The sequence below is a fragment of the Phyllobates terribilis genome, unplaced genomic scaffold (assembly GCF_046119375.1).
Source record: "Phyllobates terribilis strain yellow unplaced genomic scaffold, ASM4611937v1 Scaffold_4__5_contigs__length_816908805, whole genome shotgun sequence".
NCBI classification, from domain to species: Eukaryota; Metazoa; Chordata; class Amphibia; order Anura; family Dendrobatidae; genus Phyllobates; species Phyllobates terribilis.
In genome coordinates this window covers 377,717,660-377,739,109 of record NW_027362764.1, presented here as the reverse complement: position 1 = coordinate 377,739,109, position 21,450 = coordinate 377,717,660, and the positions used below count along the sequence as shown (strand labels likewise).

Genomic DNA, 21,450 nt, shown 5'->3' with positions numbered 1-21,450 from the left:
CATCACTGACAGCGTGGGAGAATTCTCCTGCACTCAGCACTTCAGCGTGAGAATTTTCCCACGCTGTCAGTGACGTGCATGAGGTGAGCCGAGTTCATTGGACATGACCTCGGCTCATCTGGATGCCGTCACAGCGAGACAGTGAGGAGCGCAAGCATGCCTGCGCTTCTCAGTGTCTGCGGGATGACAGACTGGATGGCAGCGTTCTGCTGCGGTCCAGCCAGTCATCTCGATGTAGCAGAGCTGAAGCTGTCGTGGGAACCATGGAAAGGTAAGGATGAGGTTGGTTTATTATTTTTCTTTTATTGCAGGAGATCGTTGGCTTCAGCTGGAATGGGTGTGATGGTAAGTATGGTTTAATTTAGAACAATAAAGAATTGTGTCTTTATTTCAATTAAAGGACTTTATTCTGGGTGTTGTGTTTTTTTTAAATACTTTACTAGAAATTCATGGCGGTCATGTCTAATACTGGCGTGACCCCATGAATTTTGGGCTTGGGGCCAGCTGATAATACCAAGCTGGCCCTAACCCCTTTATTACCCAGTGAGCCACCGCACCAGGGCCCTGGATGAGTTGGGTACAGCGCCAGAAGATGGCGCTTCTATGAACGCGCCATTTTCCGGGGTGGCTGCGGACTGCAATTTGTAGCGGGGGGGGGCCCAGAAAGCTTGGGCCTCCCTGCGCTGCAGATTCCAGCCCCCAGCTGCCTAGTTGTACCTGGCTGGACACAAAAATAGGGCGAAGCCCCACGTACTTTTTTTTTAATTATTTCATGAAATTCATGAAATAATTAAGAAAAAAAGGCCTTCCCTATATTGTTGTGTCCGGCCAGGTACAAATAGGCAGCTGGTGGTTGGGGGCAGCCCGTTCCTGCCTGCTGTACCTGGCTGGACACAAATATAGTGCGAAGCCCCACTTCAATTTTTTTTAATTATTTCATGAAATTCATGAAATAATTAAGAAAAAAAGGGCTTCCCTATATTGTTGTGTCTGGCCAGGTGCAAATAGGCAGCTGGTGGATGGGGGCAGCCCGTTCCTGCCTGCTGTACCTGGCTGGACACAAATATAGTGCGAAGCCCCACTTCAATTTTTTTAAATTATTTCAGGAAATTCATGAAATAATTTAAAAAAAATTGACGTGGGGCTTCGCACTATATTTGTGTCCAGCCAGGTACAGCAGGCAGGAACGGGCTGCCCCCAACCACCAGCTGCCTATTTGTACCTGGCCGGACACAACAATATAGGGAAGCCCTTTTTTTCTTAATTATTTCATGAAATAATTTAAAGAAAATTGACGTGGGGCTTCGCCCTGTTTTTGTGTCCAGCCAGGTACAACTAGGCAGCTGGGGGCTGGAATCCGCAGCGCAGGGAGGCCCAAGCTTTCTGGGCCACCCCCGCTGCAAATTGCAGTCCGCAGCCACCCCGGAAAATGGCGCGTTCATAGAAGCGCCATCTTCTGGCGCTGTACCCAACTCATCCAGGGCCCTGATGCGGTGGCTCACTGGGTAATAAAGGGGTTAGGGCCAGCTTGGCATTATCAGCTGGCCCTAAGCCCGAAATTCATGGGGTCACGCCAATATTAGACATGACCACCATGAATTTCTAGTAAAGTATTTAAAAAAAACACAACACCCAGAAAAAAGTCCTTTAATTGAAATAAACACACAATTCTTTATTGTTCTAAATTAAACCATACTTACCATCACGCCCATTCCAGCTGAAGCCAACGATCTCCTGAAATAAAAGAAAAATAATAAAGCAACATCATCCTTACCTTTCCATGGTTCCCATGACAGCTTCAGCTCTGCTACATCGAGATGACAGGCTGGACCGCTGCAGAACGCTGCCATCCAGCCTGTCATCCCGCAGACACTGAGAAGCGCAGGCTTGCTTACGCTCCACAGTGTCTCTCTGTGAGGGCATCCAGATGAGCCGAGTTAATGTCCAATGAACTCGGCTCACCTCATGCACGTCACTGACAGCGTGGGAAAATTCTCCTGCACTCAGCGCTTCAGCGTGGGAGAATTCTCACACTGAAGCGCTGAGTGCAGGAGAATTCTCCCACGCTGTCAGTGACGTGCAGGAGGTGAGCTGAGTTCATTGGACATGAGCTCACCTTATGCACGTCACTGACAGCGTGGGAAAATTCTCCTGCACTCAGCGCTTCAGCGGGAGAATTCTCACGCTGAAGCGCTGAGTGCAGGAGAATTCTCCCACGCTGTCAGTGACGTGCAGGAGGTGAGCTGAGTTCATTGGACATGAGCTCACCTTATGCACGTCACTGACAGCGTGGGAGAATTCTCCTGCACTCACCGCTTCAGCTTGAGAATTTTCCCACGCTGTCAGTGACGTGCATGAGGTGAGCCGAGTTCATTGGACATGAACTCGGCTCATCTGGATGTCGTCACAGAGAGACGCTGAGCAGCGCAAGCAAGCCTGCGCTTCTCAGTGTCTGCGGGATGAGAGGCTGGATGGCAGCGTTCTGCTGCGGTCCAGCCTGTCATCTCGATGTAGCAGAGCTGAAGCTGTCGTGGGAACCATGGAAAGGTAAGGATGAGGTTGCTTTATTATTTTTCTTTTATTGCAGGAGATCGTTGGCTTCAGCTGGAATGGGCGTGACGGTAAGTATGGTTTAATTTAGAACAATAAAGGATTGTGTCTTTATTTCAATTAAAGGACTTTATTCTGGGTGTTTGTGTTTTTTTTAACTTTGACTATGGGGTTAGTAATGGGGGTGTCTTATAGACGCCTCTCCATTACTAACCTGGGCTTGATGTCAGCTGGCATTATAAGCTGACATCAACCCCAACCCTATTACCCCCTGCCACCGCACCAGGGCAGCGTGGAAGAGCGAGGCTAAGTGCCAGAATTGGCGCATCCTATGAATGCGCCATTTCTGGGGCGGCTGACGGCTGGTGTTTCTAGCCTGGGAGGGGGCCAATATTCATGGCTCCCTTCCTGGGCTATTAATATCAGCCCCCAGCTGTCTGCCTAGCCTTTGCTAGCTATTAAATTAGGGGGGACCCCACGTCATTTTTTTGGGGGGGTCCCCCATTTTAATAGCTAGTAAAGGCTATGTATTCAGCTGGGGGCTGATATTAGTAGCCTGGGAAGCTCCGTGGGTATTACCCCCTTCCCAGGCTTCAAACATCTGCCCCAGCCGTCTGCTTAACCTCCGCTAGAGCCTAAAATTAAGGGGAACCCCACGCCAATTTTTTTAATAATAAATCCTTTATTTTAATACTAAATGACAAGTACAGTAACCAACACTATCACTGTACTTCATATATATGTGACTGACATGTTTCTATCTATCTAATCTATGTGTGAAGCTCTATTCTGTCTGTTACAAATTGTCGGGTACCGCTGCTGAATTGCCGGCCGGCTTTTTTAAAGAGACGGTGCATGAAAACACTATTATTTTTTTTGATAAATCCTTTACGCTAAATGACAAGTACAGTAAGCAACACTGTCACTGTACTTCGTATATATGTGGCTGACATGTTTCTATCTATCTAATCTATGTATGATGCTCTATTCTGTCTGTTATAAATTGTCGGGTACCGCTGCTGAATTGCCGGCCGGCTTTTTTAAAGAGACAGTGCATGAAAACACTATTATTTTTTTAAATAAATCCTTTACACTAAATGACAAGTACAGTAATCAACACTGTCACTGCACTTCTTATATATGTGACTGACATGTTTCTATCTATCTAATCTATGTGTGATTCTCTATTCCTTCTATTCTAAATTGTCGGGTACCGCTGCTGAATTGCCGGCCGGCTTTTTTAAAGAGACGGTGCATGAAAACACTATTATTTTTTTTGATAAATCCTTTACGCTAAATGACAAGTACAGTAACCAACACTGTCACTGTACTTCGTATATATGTGGCTGACATGTTTATATCTATCTAATCTATGTGTGAAGCTCTATTCTTTCGGTTCTAAATTGTCGGGTACAGGTGTATGCCGCTGCTGAATTGCCGGCTTTTCATGTTTCACTGTTGGCACTGTTCCCATCGATTTGGGCAATCACTGTAATGCCACAACCACCATGGCTGTGGCATTACAGTGAGTGGCAGACAATCCCTGCATGATTGGTGCTCTAAATAGCGCCAGACATGCAGGACACGCTTTTGGTGCACGAACAGTTATCGAACATAACCTCGAACAGCCGAATTTTTTGCAAATCGTTCGGGTTCGTCGAACAACTCGAACACCGCCCAAAACAGCTCGAATTTGAGATTGGCGAACAGTTCTAGTCGAACACCGCTCATCTCTAATCAACATATCACATTAAAACATTATATGGGGGAGGGATAATAGGGAAGATATAGTTTGCAGTCAGGCTTGCCCTATAAAGCCCTAAGGGAAGAGGAATGCAATATTGTAAAGGCCCCGTCACACTAAGCGAGATCGCTAGCGAGATCGCTGCTGCGTCACAAGTTTTGTGACGCAGCAGCGACCTCAGCAGAAATCTCGCTACGTTTGACACTTAGCAGCGACCAGGCCCCTGCTGTGAGATCGCTGGTCGTGTCGGAATGGTCTAGACATTTCTTTGATCGTTGAGGTCCCGCTGGGTAGCATGCATCGGTGTGTTTGACACCTTACCAACGACCTTGTTAACGACTCAGACACAGAAACACATAGGTGTGCATCGTTATACAGAACGTTACGGGTCGCCGCATCACTGCTGTGTCGTTGGGAAGATCTGACTGTTTGACATCTCACCAGCGACCACATAGCGATGCAGCAACGATCCCTGACAGGTCGTATCGTTGTCGGGATCGCTGTAGCGTCGCTTAGTGTGACGGGGCCTTAACTACTGCATCTATCTATTTCCTCATTCTGACTGATGCTGGCCATACACCCTTCAATGAATTGCCATGAATAAAGCAGACAATGACTATTTATTATATATCTAAATAAATTTGAAACTTTGCATTGATTAATTTCTTCATATATTTTAAGCAGTTAGACTAGGTCTTAAAACCTTATAGAGTAAAATAATGTTATAATACAGCCTGTCCCAAAAATTACCTTTCCGCCTGACTAGTAGAGCAAGTTCTCTTGTGTGGGATTCCCGGCTGGCTTTTATAAACATAACCACTTGATCATGTGTGTGCTCTGAGATATCTCGACCGTTGATGAGTACAATTTGATCACCTTCCATAAGCTTTGGAGAACACGTGTCTGCCTATGTAAGAATTGCATAAAAATATACATTTACAGCTATCAAAATGATTTGTATACATTTTATATTTGTTCCTCAAAAAATGTCTATATACAGTAAAGACCAAAAGTTTGGACACACCTTCTCATTTAAAGATTTTTCTGTAATTTTCATGACTATTAAAATTGTACATTCACACTGAAGGCATCAAAACTATGAATTATATACTTAACAAATAAGTGTGAAACAACTGAAAATATGTCTTATATTCTAGGTTCTTCAAAGTAGCCACCTTTTGCTTTGATGACTGCTTTGCACACTCTTGGCATTCTCTTGATGAGCTTCAAGAGGTAGTCACCGGAAATGGTTTTCACTTCACAGGTGTGCCCTGTCAGGTTTAATAAGTGGGATTTCTTGCCTTATAAATGGGGTTGGGACCATCAGTAATGTTGTGCAGAAGTCTGGTGGATACACAGCTGATAGTCCTATTGAATAGACTGTTAGAATTTGTATTATGGCAAGAAAAAAGCAGCTAAGTAAAGAAAAACGAGTGGCCATCATTACTTTAAGAAATGATGGTCAGCCAGTCAAAAAAATTGGGCAAACTTTGAAAGTGTCCCCAAGTGCAGTTGCAAAAACCATCAAGCGCTACAAAGAAACTGGCTCACATAAGGACCGCCCCAGGAAAGGAAGACCAAGAGTCACCTCTGCTTCTGAGGATAAGTTTATCTGAGTCACCAGCCTCAGAAATCACAGGTTAACAGCAGCTCAGATTAGAGACCAGGTCAATGCCACACAGAGTTCTAGCAGCAGACACATCTCTACAACAACTGTTAAGATGAGACTTTGTGCAGCAGGCCTTCATGGTAAAATAGCTGCTAGGAAACCACTGCTTTGGACAGGCAACTAGCAGAAGAGACTCGTTTGGGCTAAAGAACACAAGGAATGGACATTAGACCAGTGGAAATCTGTGCTTTGGTCTGATGAGTCCAAATTTGAGATCTTTGGTTCCAACCACTGTGTCTTTGTGCGACGCAGAAAAGGTGAACGGATGGACTCTACATGCCTAGTTCCCACCGTGAAGCATGGAGGAGGAGGTGTGATGGTGTGGGGGTGCTTTGCTGGTGACACTGTTGGGGATTTATTCAAAATTGAAGGCATACTGAACCAGCATGGCTACCACAGCATCTTGCAGCGGCATGCTATGCCATCCAGTTTGCGTTTAGTTGGACCATCATTTATTTTTCAACAGGACAATGACCCCAAACACATCTCCAGGCTGTGTAAGGGCTATCTGATCAAGAACGAGAGTGATGGGGTGCTACGCCAGATGACCTGGCCTCCACAGTCACCAGACCTGAACCCAATCGAGATGGTTTGGGGTGAGCTGGACCGCAGAGTGAAGGCAAAAGGGCCAACAAGTGCTAAGCATCTCTGGGAACTCCTTCAAGATTGTTGGAAGACCATTTCCGGTGACTACCTCTTGAAGCTCCTCAAGAGAATGCCAAGAGTGTGCAAAGCAGTCATCAAAGCAAAAGGTGGCTACTTTGAAGAACCTAGAATATAAGACATATTTTCAGTTGTTTCACACTTATTTGTTAAGTATATAATTCCACATGTGTTAATTCATAGTTTTGATGCCTTCAGTGTGAATGTACAATTTTCATAGTCATGAAAATTACAGAAAAATCTTTAAATGAGAAGGTGTGTCCAAACTTTTGGTCTGTACTGTATATATATTTTTTAAATACAAAATGGATAGTTAAATAAATCTCTAATGCTGCAATAATATAGTTGACTTATTGTGTGATTCATCATTGCATTTCCACTATTTTTTTGATGTGAATACCTCTCAATTGAGTGTGTGATATGCAACAAATTCATCACAAGATTTGCGCCTTTTTTCCAAGTTGTCTTTTGTGGTTTAGTTTTCTGATTTTTGCATCAATATGGTTTTTCCAGATATTTTAGGCCGATTCACAAAATGATAATTTTTAAAAAAGTTGCAAAATTTAGCGCAAGTGTACTCCACTTCCCCCAGAGTGATTTTATGTAAGTCAGTTTAAAAGTCAGACTTTTTGTAACATTTTGTAACATGTAAGTTTCTGTGCTAAAATTCTGTAAAAATGGTTAAAAACAGAAAAAAGTATTATTAGGGGCTATGTGCAAAATTCATGAATTGTGTGCATCATTTTGTGAGATTTTGTGAAACATCATTAAAATCACAAGGCAAAATAGAAAGTTGAAACTGAGCAGTTTAGTTTTTCAGTTCACATTTTTACATAGTTTCACAAGTAATAAAATAAAAAGAATTAAAATAAACGCAAAACATTCTAGTCTGCACTGTGGGCCTGATTCATCATTTGTTTTTTAAGTCAACTTCCTTTTTTGTCTTGTGGTATTTGTTGACGTTTTTTGCACCATTTCTTTCCAAAATAATTCTCCAAATTGATTAATGAATCAGTCAAAAAGATTTGGAAAACCCCAAACCCTGCCCAGAGAGGTAAACTTAAAAAAATAAGCGATCACATAAAATAAACTTTAAAAAAGGTGAAAATGAAAAGAATTGGGTGCAGATTAAAAAAAACAGGTAAAACACACAAAAATTAAACAAAAAAGGCACAAATGCAATAATGAATTGGGCCCCTTGTTTCCGTTTGTGAATGTTTGGCTGAGTATTTCACGATCCATATATGAACCACAATTTCCAGACTGAACATGGGTCTCACAACTTCATATGTATCTGTGAGACCTTTGGATACTCAGGGCATTGCGTTCCGCATGTAGACAGTGACATACTGTATGCTCATGTGAACCCTGCCTTCCTCAAAGTGATTGAAGAAGAGTAATTCTGAATAAAGTTACTTTAATGATTATTATATAAATGCAATTATTTAAGCATCATTTACGTTCAAGGAGACGGCAGCTATTTTGTGGAACTTGTAAGTAGGTCTGAAACAAGAAGTGTGCAAAGAAGGATGCAGACTATGGTGAAAATGGAGGTGCAATTTACTATATATTTCTGTCTATAGCCAATTGGACACTGAGTGTCTGATAATGCTCAATGACACATACATAGCATATTTCTGTACAATAATGCTATATGCATAGACGTAAGATTCATGCTCAGCAGAGTCCGTATGTGCATGTTCTTCTATGAAACAAATGTATATCTATCAGCCTTATGTACCAAAAGAGCTTACTGGACCCTTACCTATACTTTACGCTCATTTCTACCAGTATACCTGGCTTTAAATGCTATGCTTGTCCTTTAGTGTACCTCAAATACTTGCATAAAGAGGAAATTGAGCATGAACTGCAGCTTCATTTGGAGATTTTCTTAATGTCGGTGCCGCTTGCCACCCATATTACACAATGGAGGACAGAGTCTCCTCAGCTTCCAACTAACATCAATTTAAGTTCAGCGTTTACATTCAGTCTCAATCTGAATGGAGGAGAAAATCTAAAAATGGAGCTCACTACAAATAATCTGCTGGTCTGAAAGTTCGTGTTATTACAACTACAGTAACTGGCTGAATACATCTATGATTACAGAAATGAAGAAAGTGCATAAAAATGAACTATGTAGTGAACACAAAAAAAATCACAAGACTTACAGGTGATCCTGGGGTGATTCTGGAGACCACCAACTGCATCTTTTGATCCACACCACCCTGTAAATATGGGAAATCATTTCATTCCTCTCCACTTTATGAAAACAGTACATATGAAATACACAAAAAATGTATCTGGTGATAGGTTTACTTAACAGTACAATAAAAACAAATAAATACTAAAGAAAAAATGTCAGCTATTATAAGTCTTGTATATAAAAGTTCTTACCTTTAGGTTAAATCCAAATTTTCCCTCCTCGTCTGGTGAAATACGGACTAACAGCAAATCTCCATTGGCAAGTTCATTCTATGTGAAAAAAAATAATATATTGTATGTACACTGCAGATATGTTGTCAGATAGAAAACCTTTGTTCACTAGCAGGAAAAAGAAAACACTAGTCTTTATACTGGCAGGTGTCGGCTTTTTAATACTTTACATTCCAATAGGGCTAATGCTGGTAATTATATCTTTACTTTGTTCCATCTGAAAAGCATTTAACCTTGGAAGAAAACTGATGACATCAAATAGAATAATTACATGACAAAATCTGAGTCATAGTAATGCTTTAAGGCAATTCGTTACATTGACTTTTTATTTTTAATTACTTTTTTATATAATTTATCTATTTAGCAGGTAAAAGTATGTTCACACAGAGAGGGCCCGATTCATCAAAGCTTTTACGACAGTATTCTAAAAAGCTTTGATAAGTCACATAGTTTTAGCACTTCCTCCAATTGAGCCAAAATTATGTGACTTTTGGGTTTCTGGCACCATTTTCGCCCAACTCCAGCAAAGCTGGTGCGCAGCCTGGGCAGGAAAGTCGCATGGTGACCATCGCTCATCATGAATTTGCTCCAGCACAGACTGGAATAAGATGTGTGGCGAGGCGCACAGAATGGTGTATGCCACTCGCCTGGTGATCCTGATTCATGAAGAGTCATACATGTGAAGAGTGTCTGACTCCAGCCCATCTCCTCATCAAGACCAGCGTGTACAATGCTGGCCTTGCTGTATCAGGTCCAGAGTCTTTGTTGTATTTCTTTTTGCAGAAAAAAAAAATTACAATCGCCAGCAGTAATTCTATGTGTGTGTGTCATTTTTTATTGTTCCTCAGCATCATTGATCTCAATTGGAAAAGAAATTCCACTAATATTCACATGCTACATTTTTTCAAAGCATCTAAAGCGCAAGGAAAAAAAAAGCAACATGTGAATGAGAGTTTGAAATCTGTTGAAATTTGCTCCACTTACAAAACTGGCTGGAAAAAATGCAGCAAAAAACAAACATGTGAACTGACAAGTCCTCAGTATCTTATAAATAATATAATAATAATATATAATACTAGATGGTGGCCCGATTCTAACGCATCGGGTATTCTAGAATATGTATGCGGCCAACCGGGCGCGACTAATCAGCGAAGCTGTGTTTAAATGGGTTGTGTACTACTTTAAATTAACCCCCCAATGTATCCCCCCGGGGCACCTAATGAATTTTGGAGGACCAGGGAGCGAGGCCGCCGGTCGGGGAACTTCTGCTGCGAGCAGCCGGGAGATGACCGGCTAGCACAGGGTGAGCGTGTGAGCGTGGGAGCGAGTGAGGGTGAGAGTGTGAGAGTGAGCGTGGGAGGGTGAGCGTGGGAGCGGGTGAGGGTGAGCATGGGAGCGTGAGAATGTGAGCGTGAGAATGTGAGCGTGTGAGGGTGAGCGTGTGAGGGTGAGTGTCCGAGGGTGAGTGTCCGAGGGTGAGTGTCAAAGCGTCAGCGTCAGAGCGTGAGCGTCCGAGCGTGAGCGTCCGAGCGTAAGCGTCCGAGCGTAAGCGTCAGAGCGTCAGAGTCAGAGCCAGAGCGTGAGCGTCAGAGCGTGAGCGTCAGAACGTGAGCATTCGAGCGTGAGCGTCAGAGCATGAGCGTGAGCGTCCGAGCGTGAGCGTCAGAGCGTGAGCGCCCGAGCGTGAGCGTCAGAGTCTGACCGTGAGCGTCAGAGCGTGAGCGTGAGTGTTAGAGTGTGAGCGTCCGAGCGTGAGTGTCAGAGCGTGAGCATCCGAGCGTGAGCGTCCAAGCGTGAGCGTCAGAGCGTGAGAGTCAGAGCGTGAGAGTCAGAGCCTGAGCATCCGAGCGTGAGCGTCAGTGCGTGAGCGTGAGAGTCAGAGCGTGAGCGTCAGAGCCTGAGCATGAGCATCAGAGCGTGAGCGTCAGAGCGTGAGCGTCCGAGCGTGAGCATGAGCGTCAGAGCGTGAGCATCGAGCGTGAGCGTCAGAGTCAGAGCCTGAGCGTCAGAGCCTGAGCGTCAGAGCCTGAGCGTCCGAGCCTGAGCGTCCGAGCGTCAGAGCGTGAGCGTCCGAGCTTGAGCGTCAGAGCGTGAGCGTCCGAGCTTGAGCGTCAGAGCGTGAGCGTCCGAGCGTGAGCATGAGCGTCGAGCGTGAGCGTCAGAGCGTGAGCGTCAGAGCGTGAGAGTCAGAGCGTGAGAGTCAGAGCCTGAGCATCCAAGCGTGAGCGTCAGTGCGTGAGCGTGAGAGTCAGAGCGTGAGCGTCAGAGCCTGAGCATGAGCATCAGAGCGTGAGCGTCAGAGCGTGAGCGTCCGAGCGTGAGCATGAGCGTCAGAGCGTGAGCATCGAGCGTGAGCGTCAGAGTCAGAGCCTGAGCGTCAGAGCCTGAGCGTCCGAGCGTGAGCGTCCGAGCGTGAGCGTCCGAGCGTCAGAGCGTGAGCGTCCGAGCTTGAGCGTCCGAGCGTGAGCGTCAGAGCGTGAGCGTCAGAGCGTGAGCGTCGAGCGTGAGCGTCAGAGCGTGAGCGTCCGAGCGTGAGCGTCAGAGGGTGAGCGTCAGAGGGTGAGCGTCAGAGCCTGAGCGTCCGAGCGTGAGCGTCAGAGCCTGAGCATGAGCGTCCGAGCGTGAGCGTCCGAGCGTGAGCATCAGAGCGTGAGCGTGAGCGTCAGAGCGTGAGCGTCAGAACGTGAGCGTCAGAGCATGAGGGTGAGCGTCTGAGGGTGAGCGTCTGAGGGTGAGCGTCTGAGGGTGAGCGTCTGAGGGTGTGAGGGTGAGGGTGATCAGGTGAGGGTGAGCGTGTGAGCAGGTGAGGGTGAGCGTGTGCAGGTGAGCTTGTGAGGGTGAGCCGCTAACGGCCGCCATATTTTTCTGAAATCCCGCGTCGCTGATTGGCCGCGGCCTGACCAATCAGCGACGTGGGATTTCCTGGACAGACAGACAGACAGACGGGATAAGACAATTATATATATTAGATAATATATATAATAATATATATATATCTTATAATAAGATACAGAAGGGAGGCAAAGCACAATGCAAACAGAAAATGGCAAGGAATAAGCTGTGCACCATCCACACACAATGGGGAACACAGGCAAGAATACCCAGATTAGGATTATCAAAATGGCAGCAACAGAGCCTTCAGCAGGCCCCTGGCTGCCATAGAAACAAATCAATAGACCGTCAAAGAGGATGGGTAAGAGCATGGCGATGGGTGCCCGAAGAGGTGTGCTGCCCAGATTGCCTGTGCGCCATCTCCTTTCCTCCCTACCGCGTTTTTGGTTAACCACGTCTCAAGGTAGTGATTATGTATGGTGATTGTACTTTTCCTGGGGCATATTCATCGCTGTGGGTGAATGTCATTATAGATCTGGGAGTCTTATGGTGTCCTCCATTGTTCTATGCTAGTGTTATCAGACACTTGCATCTAAACTATATATTAATCACGTGCATACTGAACTCATTCTTCGCTTTATACTCTACCTACCTTTTTATATCAGTCAGATTGACTGCCATCATACCTATTTTATTTGTATGCTATCATTACTATATTTAGGATATTTTATGCTACAGATGAAACAGATACAAATGTGCACTTTGTTTCTTTATATATTGAACTCTTGGTTTTTATATCATTGTCAATTAGGAGGACAACTTCAGGGGATTTTCTTGCCTTCGCTAAGGGCTTATTCACACATCAGTATTTGGTCAGTATTTTTCATCAGTATTTGTATGCCTAAACCAGGAGTGGAACAATCAGAGAAAAACTATAATTGAAAGATTGACATTGGTTCTGTGTTTTGGAGACACTCCTGCTTTTGGAATACAAATACTGATGAAATACTTATCAAAAATACTGAGGTGTGAATAAAGCTTTAGAAATGTTTTGACCCTTTTTGTGGATCTATTTCCATCCTTTTCCCTAAATGTGATTTTAGTATTACCTCTCCCTACCACTTTTGAAATGTTTTGCATTATTAATTATTAATAAACTTTGCTCATTTAATATTTAACTATTTTGATTGCCTCCTTGTTTTCTTTCTTTTTTTCTTTATCAGGTTTATTATTTGTATCATTGCTATTTGCCCTACAAGAAAATTTTCTTTAATAAAGAATTATTGTATGTTATAATAACATGAGAGGGAAATGAAGAGAGAATGGTGGTGTTGTCTGGGCACTGCAGGGGATGTAGCTTTGTGTTGTACACAACTCATCCAGGTGAGCGATTCACATCCCACCACCTCCCCAATTACCTTACGGTCTCACACAGGGAGCTCTTCTTTTTTCTTTCTCTTTGCATAAAAACACAAGAGAGGGTCTTTTTTTCGATTATTATAAATTGGTTGTATTCGGCCTCTCAATATTTGAAAAGGCCAAGTAAGTTAATCATTGTGGTTAAACTGCAGCAATCAGAGGTAGCTCCAATTGCTGCTGCTAGATGCAGGTGCCGGCTGTATAATAAACTGTGTGGAGCGGACTCCGTATGTCCTGTATCTGAGATATAACATCCATTTACACCAGTATTAAAGTTGTGATTACTTATGTGTGCTGGTGTGGTATTTGCTAGGATAGGGGAAGCATGGCAGAGAGTTGTCCAATTCAGGCTGTTGAAAACAGTAGACTTCGGCTATGTGCCCAAGATGCAGAAATGCTGTAGATTTTTTCCGCATCTCCCTGGCAGGAAAAACGCATGCGGATTTTACATGCGTTTTTCCCGCCAGGTAGATGCGTTTGTCAAGCGTTTTTGCATGCATTTCTGCATGCGGGTTATCAAGCGCTTTTCCAAGCGATTTTAGCATCACTTGGAAAAGTGCTTGACAACTTGGTCACTCTATATAAATCCATGCAACCGGCATGGATTTATATAGTGTGACCAAGTTAATAGTTAAAAAAAAGAATAAAAATGGTAAAAAATAAAGATTATACTTACTTTCAGATGGCCCCCGGTGTTTTCTCCGCTGCGTCCGGTCTGTTGTACGGCTCGCGGTGGTGTGAAAGGACCTTTTATGACGTCATTTAGTCATGTGACGGGTCACGCGAGAGGTTCTTTAATCTACCACGAGCTGCCGGCAAGCCAAGACAAGGACACCGGGGGCCATCAGAAGGTAAGTATAATATTTAATTTTTTACCATTCTTTCGGTCACACTATATAAATCCATGCCGGGTTGCATGGATTTATATAGTGTGACCAAGTTGTCAAGCACTTTCTAAGTGATGCTAAAATCGCTTGGAAAGCGCTTGACAACCCGCATGTGGAAATGCATGTGAAGAACGCTTCACATCCGCTAGTCCCTGGCAGGAAAAACGCATGTACAATCCGCATGTACAATCCACATGCGTTTTTTCTGCCAGGGAGATGCAGAAATGCTCAGTACAAAATCCGGAGCATTTCTGCATCGTGGGCACATAGCCTTAATGACAGCTTTCATAGCATCACCAGGGCTGTATCCCAGCTACAAGCATAGTGCCCCAAACTTCCAGCCAGGAGCAATTTGTATCTATTTTATGTTTTAATGCTCAGCTAACTGGTTCCAAGTTGTAGATAGCATATTCTGACTTGTTTCCACTATAAGTTTGGAAAAAAATTGTTCCATATTCACTCTTTATATTGTTTCATTTCCATTTTGTTTATCTGGCAATCATGCTGCTCTGATACAAGCTGATGGGATGTCACCAAGAGGACAATTATTGGGTGCAAATGAGTGATAAAATGATGATTTCTCTAAAAATGCTGCTGAGCTTTAGAATAAAACTCAGTTTATTGGCACTAAGGATCCGGTCATTAAAAATGCTCACATTCAGAGCAATATAAGCAAGTTGATAGGTTCCCTTTAACTGATGCTAGTTGTGAAAGCGAACATACCTTATCATAGTAGTATTGACTGGAATCATCTGTTGAGCTCCCTTTCTTGATGGTATCATAGGTATCTAAAAACGTCTTGTCCACACCTTCAAGTGGATGTGAATATGAATGATTTGCCACCCCATTGGGAGAACTAGGAAATGAACCTTGACTGCTCAACTGATTTTCTTTTGGACTGTATTCTAATAGGTTTCTAAAATATCAACAATAGAGATAGAAGGAACATTTAGTGTGCATTGTATAGGCGGATTTAGGCAAAATAATAGAAATACTATACCCAAGAAATAGAGATGTCTGTCTCTTTATGGGTCTCTAACTGTCAAACTGAAAAAAAACAAACTGATCTTGTTGGCCAAAGCAACCAAGAACCTAGTTCTCTTTGTGAAAAATGTAAAGGGATTGTACGCTACTTGGACAGCCCTTTCCTAAATGCTGTAGTCCCCTATGTAAAATAAAAAACTTATACTCACCTCTGGCCATGTTCCGAAAATGTTGGCACTGGGCAGATATCCCGGAGCTCACATGACATAGTTATACCTCTTAAATTCTGAAGCCTATCAGTGGCCAGTGATGGGCTGCAGCACTCACGTGGAATAACAATGTCAGGCAAGTGTCCGCAGACATTGCTGAAATGGCGGTGGTTCTGGAGGAGCTTATAAGGATTTTCTTTTATTTTACATGGGGGACCACAGCATATAAAAAGGGGTTATTCAAGCAGTTTTAAAGGGGTTGTCCACTAATCTGACAACCCCTTCTGAATACCTCTGTTTCCCTCTTGTAAAATAGCAACACATATACCGTAATCACCTCCGGTGTCAGCACTGCTCCCGGGGATCGCGTGACATTGTTATGTCAGACAATCCCTGTGGCCAACAACTCTCCTCTTGTTCTGATAAATTACATACGACCGGAGAGGGCTGGGAGATTGACGCAGCCGCTGATTGGCCGTATGGATCGCGTGGCATAATATGGATATGTAACACGATCCCCAGAAGAGCCAGTGTCGACACCACTGGAACGATAAAGGATAACCCCTTTAATAAATTAATTTTTAGATTATATTTCAATGTATATATACATTGAAAGGTATGGCATTCATATTTATAAAACCATTGTGTCATTTTTATTGACAAATGAATATACTGAAAAAAGTCCAAACTGACTTTTCATTACCTCCAAGACAAATTCATCAAGACTGTCCACCCTGTTGATGATTTTGGTGTAACCTACCCTTAGTGAATGATTATCACTATCATTCTCCCCCAAAATATCCAACCTTAAACAAAAGATGAATATCATCACTTACTTTGGAGAGTCTGCATCAGACAACCTAAACAGAAATAAAAGAAATAGTGAGATATGTTTTTCCTCAACATTTGCTGATCCTTTAAATATCTTATTTTTTAACAATTAAAACTAAATATAGCAACAAGGTTTATTTCAAACCTATGTTTAGTTTTTGGATTGTATATGGTTTTATTCTATTTTATGTATATCATTATTTAGGCAGCTATCTTGACTGAGCTTCTATTTCTACAGTCACAGACATATGACTTGTGCTGCAACTAAAAACTATTGTGAATGGTGGATCCTGTGTTATTTGTACACACAATGGAGGCGATACCTGCCATTGTAATTCTGCCTGTGATGATTATGAGAAAACTGCAGATCTCAACAGAACAGGTAGTATTAGTTTAACCCCTTCATGACTGGAGCATTTTCCGTTTTTGTGTTTTTGTTTTTTGCTCCCCTTTTTCCCAGAGCCGTAACTTTTTTAATTTTCATTCAATATGGCCATGTGAGGGCTTATTTTTTGCGGGACAAGTTGTACTTTTGAACGCCATCACTGATTTTACCATATCGTGTACTGGAAAATGGGAAAAAAATCCAAGTGCGATGAAATTGCAAAAAAAGTGCAATACCACAGTTGTTTTTTTTTTTACCACATCCACTGAATGCTAAAACTGACCTGCCATTATTATTCTCCAGGTCATTACAAGTTCATAGACACCAAACATGTATAGGTTCTTTTTTATTTAAGTGGTGAAAAAAAAATCCCAAATTTGCTGGAAAAAAAACAATATAGCGCCATGTTCTGGGACCCGTAGCGTCTCCATTTTTTGGGATCTGGAGCTGGGTGAGGGCTTATTTTTTGCATGCCGAGCTGGCATTTTTATTGATACTACTTTGGGGTAGATCCAATGTTTTGATCGCCCAATATTCCATTTTATTGCAATGTTTTGGCGACCAAAAAAAAACGTAATTCTGGCGTTTAGAATTTTTTTCTCATTAAACCGTATACCGATCGGATTAATTCTTTTGTTATATTGATAGCTCGGGCAATTCTGAACGCGGCGGTACCAAACATGTGTATGTGTGTTTTTTTTTTATTGCTTTATTTTGAATGGGGCAAAGGGGGTTGATTTAAACTTTTATATATTTTTTATTTTGTTATATTTTTAAAAACAATTTTTTTTTTACACTTTTTGCATGCTTCTACAGTCTCCATACGAGACTAGAAGCAGCACTTGTCTGATCGGCTCTGCTACATACAGGCGATGAGCAGATCACCTGTATATAGCAGATTTGCTCACTTGCTATGAGAGTCAACCACTGGGCGGCTCATACCGCCAAACAAAAAATGGAATAAAACGCGATCAAAAAGACAAATGTAAATAAAAATGGTACCGCTGAAAACGTCATCTTGTCCCGCAAAATACAAGCTGCCATACAGCTCCATCAGCCGAAAAATATTAAAGTTATATCTCTCAGAATAAAGCGATGCACAAAAAATGTTTTTTTTCTAGAAAATAGTTTTTATTGTTGTAAGGTGGCTAATGGTCGCATAGCCGATGGGAGGTATGTGTCACAGAGATGGCTGGTCTCCGTGATGTAACCCGATGCATTTTCTCTAGTGCACGTAAGCACTAAGAGGATAGTTTGGTGCACCTGGGAGCCGGGTTACAGGTAGCTAGGAGAGTTCGGAGGGTCCAGCAACCCACATACCTCACCTCTGGGTGTGGTTAACAGCCTATAAAATGGAGGCTGTTGTTTGGCACCTGGTCTGTGTGTTTGGAGAGAGAAGGCCTCCTGTGTATGTTTTGTCTCCAGACCGTGTACTGGATGCCTACTAGCCTGTGTGATCACAGCGCTGGCTAACCAGACACTGTTTTCTTTGTATTTGCCTGCACTAAAGGCAGTTTGTTGGCATTTTCCTTTTGAACGGTTTGTGAAGCCAATAAACCGTTATGGAAATTTTAAAGAACATGCCTCCTGTTTGCCTCAATCCGCACCTGAGTGAGTGCCATCCCTACATTGTGTAAAAGCACCAAAACATAAAAAAAGATATATATGTGGTACCGCTGTAAATGTACCGACCCGCAGATTAACGCTGCCTTATCAATTTTGCCACACGCGAAACAGCCTAAAAAAAACTAAAAGAACAATTCCTGAATTGTTTATTTTTGTTTACTCTGCCTCCCAAAAATCGGAATACAAAACGATCAAAAAAGTCACGTGCCCGAAAATGGTACCATGAAACAAGTCAACTTGTCCCGCAAAAAACAAGCCCTTACATTACTCTGTCGGCAGAAATATGGAAACATTATAGCTCTCAAAATATGGCGATGCAAAAACTAGTCTTTGCAAAAAAAAAAAAGTTTTTTTAGTGTGTGACAGCTGTCAATCATAAAAACCCGATATATATCTGGTATTGCTGTAATCGCACCGAACCGAAGTATAAAGTCGTCTGATCACTTATACCGCACGAGGAACGGCGTAAAAAATAAACTCTAGGGTTTGGGTTGTGCTAGGGTTAGGATTGTGCAAGGGTTAGGGTTGTGCTAGGATTGTGCTAGGGTTAGGGATGTGCTAGCGCTAAGGTTAGGGTTGTATTAGGGCTTGGATTTTTTCAAAAGTAAAAAAAAAAAAATGACAATATGGCGACTAGTGTTGAGTGCAGGGGATTGCTTGTCATGCACGGGCAATCTCGGCATGTTTTTTTTTTGAGTGTCTAACAATTGTGAAACATGCAGGACGGGGACTCGAGCATGTCACTCCAGCACCCGCGATACATGGTGCATACCCGAGTACCCGATGCAAACTCAAGTAGCGAGCACTTGAGCTCAAGACTAATGACAACTTATTCAATATGATGACCTAATGTTATCAAATTTCTGTGTCATACCTCTGGGTTCAAAATTTTCACTATACCCCTTGATAAAATCCTTGAGGGGTGTAGTTTCCAAAATGGTGTCACTAGTGGGGGGTTTCCACTGTTTAGGCACATCAGGGGCTCTCCAAACGCAACATAGCGTCCACTCTCGATTCCAGCCAATTTTGGGTTCAAAAAGTCACACAGTGCTCCTTCCCTTCTGAACCCTGCTGTGCGCCCAAATAGTGTTTTTTCCCCACATATGGGGTACTGGTGAACTCAGGAGAAATTGCAAAACAAACTGCATAGTGCAATTTCTCCTGTTACCCTTATGAAAATGCAAAATTGGGGTCTGAAAAACATTTTTGTGGGAAAAATATGAAAACTTTATTTTTATGGCCGAATGTTATAAACTTCTGTGAAGCACCTGAGGGTTCAGGGTGCTCACTACGCATCTAGATAAGTTCCCTGGGGGTCTAGTTTTCAAAATGGTATCACTTGTGGGGGGTTTCCACTGTTTAGGCACATCAGGGGCTCTCCAAATGCAACATGGCGTCTGCTAATTATTCAAACAAATTTTACATTCAAAAAGTCAAATGGCGTTTCTTCCCTTCCGAACCCTGCAGTGCGCCCAAACAGTGGTTTTCTCCCACATGTAGGATATCGGTGTACTCCGGAGAAATTGCACAATAAATTTTGGGGTCCATTTTTTCCTGTTACTGTTGCGAAAATAAAAAAATTTGGGTCTAAAGTAAGATTTTTGTGAAAAAAAATAAATGTTCATTGTTTTCTTCCACATTCCAAAAATTATTGTGAAGCACCTGAAGGGTTAATAAACTTCTTGAATGTGGTTTTGAGCACCTTGAGGAGTGCAGTTTTTAGAATGGTGTCACTTTTGGGTATTTTCTGTCATAAAGGCCCCTCAAAGTCACTTCAAATGTGATGTGGTCCCTAACAAATGGTTTTGTAAATTTTGTTGACAAAATGAGAAATCTCTGGTCAACTTTTAACCCTTCTAACTTCCTAACCAAAAAAAAAATTGGTTCCAAAATTGTGCTGATGTAAAGTAAACTTGTGGGAAATGTTATTTATTAACTATTTTTTGCGACATATCTGTGATTTAATGGCATGAAAATTAAAATTTTGAAAATTGCGAAATTTTCACCAAATTTCCGATTTTTTTCACAAATAAACGCAAGTCATATCGTAGAAATTTTACCACTATCATGAAGTACAATATGTCACGAATAAACAATCTCAGAATCAGGGGGATCCGTTGAAGCGTTCCAGAGTAATTACCTCATAAAGTGACAGTGGTCAGAATTGTAAAAATTGGCCAGGTCATTAACGTGCAAACCACCCTGGGGGGTAAAGGGGTTAATATTAGTTGTTATATAAAAGAAATATACTGTTCCACCTGTGTCTCCGCTGTTGCATTCTGGAACCTGCTTATATGCGCGAGTCCTAATAAGTTTAGTGATAAGAGCATAAAATTGCAAGATTTTAGATTAGATTAAATGCAGATAGTGATAGGGAAAAATTATGAAATAAAGAGGACCGGTCACCAGGTGACTGGTTTGTGCTCCCATTTTGTTCCTGCTGCTCCTGAGTAGTCAGTTTTTTTGTTTATTTTAAATCCACCACAATGTCCCAGATATATGGGCCTTTTTATTTAGTGGATATGTTTATGATCTTTACCAAGGGGGCATTGCTCACACTGTAATGATATAAAGCAGCCTAAAGGGTATCCTGTGAGCCACACCCCCTTTATAACGACCATAACAATTAGCACTGAATAAAAATACCCGTATCACTGGGACCATAGAATGGATTTAATAATAATAATACTTCTTAGGGGAGGAGTGGGAATAAAATAAGACAAAAAAGCATTCTTTTCACCTTGTGATAGATCCTCTAAGTTAAATAGTAGAACATTATCGAATGACAGATTCCCTTTAAAATGAAGCACATGACTATAAATGATATAGGAGTAGATGGGGGCGTTTCATACACATTCTGAAAATAACAAACACCCTTCACACATCACTGATGAATTGTTTTTTTCGCATTGTGCTATATCTGACAGTCTGAAATAGCATACATTGTTTTGTAATTGGATTGCTCAATGCTACTCTTAGCTTACAAGTTGCACAACAGAACGGCATGTACACTAGCCTTGTGTTAGCACATGGTGTTGGAGTGCAGAAACAATAGCCCCAGGAAGACTTATTACATCAGAAGAACATTTAAGAGCTCTCTGAAGAGAAAACCAATGAAGCACTACCCAATGCAGAAAGCTGGAACTGAACATTTAACCTTCCTCTTGTGTTAGCTTTCTGTTACTCTTTCTTATGTTAATGGGTCGGTTTTGACCTGT

General features: G+C 42.3%; 1 protein-coding gene across 2 annotated transcripts in view; it reads right to left on the bottom strand.

Annotated features, from left to right (window-relative positions):
- The window catches only part of PTPN3 (protein tyrosine phosphatase non-receptor type 3), a 383,873-nt gene that overhangs the window by 59,890 nt on the left and 302,533 nt on the right, over positions 1–21,450 (bottom strand). For both annotated transcript variants that reach the window (XM_073678476.1, XM_073678477.1), the window contains 5 exons: positions 16,227–16,250; positions 14,921–15,113; positions 9,021–9,098; positions 8,795–8,851; positions 5,045–5,201 (listed from right to left, as the gene is read on the bottom strand). In XM_073678476.1, the coding sequence (XP_073534577.1) occupies positions 5,045–5,201; positions 8,795–8,851; positions 9,021–9,098; positions 14,921–15,113; positions 16,227–16,250 (509 nt within the window). The remainder of the gene's footprint in view (positions 1–5,044; positions 5,202–8,794; positions 8,852–9,020; positions 9,099–14,920; positions 15,114–16,226; positions 16,251–21,450) is intronic.